We start from the raw sequence: 5,598 nt of genomic DNA, 5'->3' as shown, positions 1-5,598 counted from the left end.
TAACGTAACGTTGTTTGATAAGGGGGGGGGGGGGGAGTGGCTTCTGTTTTTTGTCAGGAGCGAAATTAAAAGAGTGGAAGATAAATTACAAACTTAGTACATATGATAAGATTTGTTTACTTGACCTGTTTTCTATAAGATCGCTAGCATTTTAGCTTTATAAAATTTAGAGGTTGAAGTAGATTTTATTTTTATAAAACTGATGTATATAAAAAAAATTGGAAATTAATTCTTGTCTTACTTTATAAAATTTAAAAGATCATTCACCTTAATAAAAAAATAACTTAGTGGTTAGATGAAAATTTATAAAAATTTTGTGACAAAACTATTAATTTTTTATAAAAACTGCATATATATTCTATTTTATATATGTGATAAAATTAATTAATTAAAAAAAATTAAAAAGAATTTAAGTGAATTGTCAAAATCGTCCCCGAGGTTTTATATTTGCCAGTTTCATCCAAATATCCTTCAACTTAACATAAAAATTTAAATTAAGTTAGTGGTTTGGATGAAAATGACAAAAAATGTCAAAGGTGAAGCCGTGAAAGGCTATTGTGTCTAAACCTGAAGGACAATTGTGGCAATTTACTCTTACTTTTATCATCAATAACAACTAAAACGCTCACAAAACCAACTATGTCTCAACAAAATGGACCTAATCGTTAAGGCTTGAGCTTGTTTGTTTCTAAATATCTTAAATAAACGAGCTAAATCTCAGCTCGATTTTGCTGAAGAGCTTTGACAAACCAAAGTTGGGCTCGAGACGGCTCTGCTACGGTTAGTTCAAAAAGGCTCCATAATACAAATAAAAATAATGAAAAGTAGCATACAAATCATATGAAATTACTGAGACCAAATGACCAATACAACAAAATTCTTTAAACCATACGAAGTAATGTTATATAAATGTTGTAACAGGCTCGAAAGAAAATCAAAACACAAGATTGTTCAATGGAAACTTTTTTTTTTAAATAAATAGAAAGCGATCCCAGAATGTCTGTCCGTTTGGCTAACCAATATCTCTGATGAATTTTGTTTGTTTTCCTTAGTATAACACTTCATACATGGATCTTCCAATTTCCATGGCTTATTTTGGTAGAGTCTCACATTTTTCATGTCATTTCTTTTATGTGCTTCCAATCTGTCATACCGTTTTACGGTTGTTCCTTTTCACCACGATCACCAAATCTGCTTCTTTTTTCTTCAAGATTTTCAAACATGAATGTGGGAAGAATGTCATAAGAAAAAAAGATCTAGACCCACTTCCCAATTCTTAAAAAAAATGTGTTTTTTGCATATATATATATGTGTGTGTGTGTGTGTGTGTGTGTTTGTATCTATATATGCTAATGCAAGAAGCAAGAACATGGTTAATCCTCAAGAAAAACTACAAATTCTTGTTGCGTACTGAAAAATACTACATTAGTAGCTGCTACAATTTGTGAGGGTGAATAAAGTAGCAGCGCCCTTGAGATCATTGTCTTCATTGTGTTGTTGGTAAGATACATTCTCATCTTTTGTGAAAAATGTAACATTATCTTCTTTTGTCAAGGTTTTCTGATTTCCATCATTATCTAGCGTCTCTTCACTGTATGCAAATATCAAATGACATATATTAATACATGATCACTTGAAAAATAACAGTAGTGTATTTATATATATATATGGAGAGCGAGAGAGGCATATGTTATATTTATGTGCATTATATTTCCTCTAAATTCTGATCAATTAGTTTGGATAAACACATGACACCTAGATATCTTTCTTTGTTAGGCAGTGTGGATGCACAAAACTAGTAAAATGTCATAAAATAAAGTTATGGAGGAAAAATACCCACCTGGGTTCATTTATGTCATCGAATTCGAATTTAAATTCATGTCGTTCTCCTGCAGGAATCATAAGCGGTTTAAACGCGTCACACTCCCTCACCTCCAAACAAACGGCTGAAGAAGGCGGAGAATTATTCATGTTGGCCCATGAATTCGTCTCCTGAATCGGCGCCACATGACCATCTTCCTGATCATTCAAATGATGCTCCCCCAACATATACTGCTCATCTTGTTGTTGACCCAAATCAAGATCAAGACCATGATCATACAAATCCACATCATCTGGATTATTATTATTATTATCATCATCAAGATGAACATCACAATCAAACAACAACTGATGGTTTTGATTCTGGGCGTGTGTTCTACAAAATGCCAGCTGGTGCAAAACAATGTCAAGCTCGGCGCGCGAGTACTCAATCTGACGCTGGAGTTCTCGTATGATCCTGTAACACCCCCCAACGGGGTCATGGGCACGGACATCCGCTTGATATATAATCGTCCGCATTGCTTCGTCCTTTTGAGGTGTATCGAGATCACGGATAATTTTAGTAATGTTGCTAACACCGAATAGTTTATGCGCGTTTTGGAATTGTCGTTGGCGGTCGTGTGGGAAATATGGTGCTAAAATGCAGTCCGGGGCGCACTTTCGGCGTTGGTAGCGACACGCGGCGCACGCTTGGGTGGTGGAGTTGGAGCGGTTTGTGGTGGTGGTTGGTGGTAGAATATGGTGGTGGTGGTGGTGGTTAATAAGTTTGTTATGATGATTAAGGTTGTTGTTGTTGTTGGACATAATGGGGAATAAATATAAAAGTGTGTTTGTGGAGAAAAAGGGGTGCGGCTCCGGAGGAATTGGAGGTTTCCGGACAAGGAGACAATGACGGGATGGGGATGGGGTGGTGGTGGTTATTTTTGAAGAGTACGAGGTGGGGTGGGTAACGCTTTTATCGTACCACGTGGGTTGTGTTTTGTTTTGCTTATACGTGTGTGGCTAACATGAGTAATCAAATGCTTGGCCGATATTACCGGCAACTTCTTTTACTCTTTCTTTTTGGTTTAGTATACAGCTACTTATCATTGAATGAATTGACCAAAGGGCCAAACACAAAGTCACTTGTTCAATTGTTGCAATATAATGAAAGCACGATGTTTAATAATCGAATCCAAGGATAAATGGTGACTTTTAAAGGTTTGTAGTTGAAACTATCGGCCAACAAAAGGAATACACAAGGTCGACATTTTCCTACAGGTTTTAGTTGTATGTATTAGCTAGTTTATTTGCATAACCGATCATATTAGTTAAAGGATAGGAATTAATCAGAGTTACAAGTCACATTAGTTGTGACCGTGTTAACGACATTTTCCTTACCCATGCTCTAACATCCGGCCCCTTTTACCACAAATATTGTTCGCTTTGTCTCTGCTGGGTTTCCCATCCAGGAACACACGGATATATATTTCGTTGCCCCAGTGGAGACTTCCCAGGAGGTCACTCATCCTGGTACTACTACCACTTCCACCTGAGCACGCTTAACTGTAGAGTTTTCATGTGCTCCACAATCAACTAATCCCAAAACATATTTGTTTTTAGGGTCAATGATAGTCTCTCGTCGAAGTAAAGTGAAATAAATAAAGTCCTCACCGTGTTCAACGATTTCTATCATAACGCCAAGAACGATCCAAGAAGTGATGAAACGGAGGGCAAATTTATATCGATTGCGTTTAAAGCTTATCGAGACCAAAAGAAACAAGAGTTGATATGCACCAAATGCAACATATAAATTATATCAAATAACGTATAAAATCAACCTTTTTTAGTACTAATGTTGGAAAAGTGTGTTTCTTTGTATACTTTTGATTTTCAGCATTAAAAGAGCTTAAATTTACAAAATGAACAAACTCACGGCAAAAACCAACATAAATACAAAATAAGAGAAGTTGATACATCATATCGACCCTCCGAGCTTCACACCAAGACCAAAAATAACAAATCAGAAGACAAGCACGGGGTCATGCCACCAAGGCATGGGGTTGTGCCCCACTGCAGATTCCATAAATAAGAAGACAAAAAGAAGCAGACAAGAGACACGGGCCATGGTCAACCCCCAGATATGCAGATTGGATAGTAAAGTAAGTACAATGACCACGGGCCCGTGCCGTTGACACACGGGGCCGTGTAAGCATACGTACTGACACAGCTCAGTAAATGAAGTCAGAGAATGAGGCATGGGGGCGTGTAAACTGTCTGTTTTCAGCTATAAATAGGGGTGATTGGTTCAATTGTAGTCCATCCCTTGGCAAACCACTTCTCCCACACTTGCCATTCCTTGGCAGTCCTCTCTCTCACTTTTCCACCACTCCAACACCATCATCTACCACAATCGTTAGAGTTTAGAGTGTGTAGTAGTCTCGGGATCCAAGATTGATCGTAAGAGACTTTGTCAAACTATGTCCATGCTTGGCTAATCTTTTACATCACTTAGTGAAGTGACGTGCGTGGGTGAGTATATATTTTTAGTTATTTTTAGCTCTTTTTACACGCCGATTTCAAGTTTTAAATTTATAAAACACGATATTCTACTATCACTCTACACACACGCTTAGGGTAAGTGATGGCAAGATACCGAGGTCGTCCAAAGACACAAAAGCTTTTAGTATCGGCTTATCGTCAACGTCTAATCGAACCAACTTTTGAGAAAAGATTTTTAAACTAATAAAAAGATAAAAACAGAAAATAAAAATAAAATAAAAATGATAGACAAGAAAGAATCACTTGGATCCAACTTATCTTTAATGTACCCTTTTGATGATTTCCGCACTTTGGGCATTTTAAGAGATTATCTTAGTTATAGTAGTAGGCCCCTCTTCTAAGGCGACGTTACCCTCAACCAAGTGGTTTGAGTCAGCAAGGATACAATTCCAAGAGGTTGGTTTATTGAAAGATAATTAAGTAAGTTATTAATGCAAAATGTGGTGGACCCCCCTTCCGAGGCGGCCATCACCCTCAACCCGTTGGTCTGTGTCAGTAGGGATACAGTCCTTGCGGGGTTAGTTTAATGTTTTAATAATAGTTTAATAATAATGGATTCAAGCATTTTGCACCTGTCCCGTGGTGGGTAATGCCCGCTCCCACTCGTGAGGTGTTACTGGGCTTGAACCAGGTTCTCGCAGGATCTATACACTGAACGAGACATAGAATTACCCAAACCACCCTTCTAATCCCCTTCCAGGCAATTAACATGCTTTTATTTAGACCGTAAAGACATGAATATGTTGAATCAACGAACACATGAAGAATGATTGAGTAAATTCGCCTTCAATATAAAAAAAACTAGTTATTAACATCATTAATACATACCCAAATAAAAAAGGAGCTAAAGATTGGAAAACATAAAAGAAGAAGTAGGATCAAATACAAACCACATTTCGCATACAAACTGTAAGAACCATTTAAGAAGTGTCACGTGACATCGAACCAATTATAGAGAAATGATAAAATAACATCCTAAATAATATCAGTTATATTGAATTCCCTGTAAATATGCTAACAAGCAATTAATTCTTTATTTGCAACTTTCTTTTATTTTCAATCTGTTGATTAAGAAAAGTGCTTATATCATTCAAATATGTGCTAAAATCAATTATCTTGGTTAATTTTCATGTGCTAATATAATTCAAAAGTGCTACTTTTATGTATGTATTGTTTCGGTATATGCTAATTTAACTTTTTTTAAGTGTTAGGATCTGTTCTTACGATTTGTAGGAT

At 36.6% G+C, this 5,598-nt stretch overlaps 1 protein-coding gene across 1 annotated transcript; it reads right to left on the bottom strand.

The window, feature by feature from the left end:
• Positions 1-1,425: 1,425 nt before the first annotated feature.
• Positions 1,426-2,681, bottom strand: LOC110938158 (LOB domain-containing protein 22). Its single transcript, XM_022180634.2, has 2 exons — positions 1,841-2,681; positions 1,426-1,591 (listed from the first exon to the last, which is right to left on the bottom strand). The coding sequence occupies exons 1-2, from the start codon at positions 2,623-2,625 to the stop codon at positions 1,426-1,428; spliced, it is 951 nt and encodes a 316-aa protein (XP_022036326.1). The 5' UTR covers positions 2,626-2,681.
• Positions 2,682-5,598: the final 2,917 nt, after the last annotated feature.

The sequence above is a fragment of the Helianthus annuus genome, chromosome 2, assembly GCF_002127325.2.
Source record: "Helianthus annuus cultivar XRQ/B chromosome 2, HanXRQr2.0-SUNRISE, whole genome shotgun sequence".
NCBI lineage: Eukaryota > Viridiplantae > Streptophyta > Magnoliopsida > Asterales > Asteraceae > Helianthus > Helianthus annuus.
The sequence above is the reverse complement of the archived record's forward strand: the minus strand, read 5'-3'. Positions and strand labels throughout refer to the sequence as shown.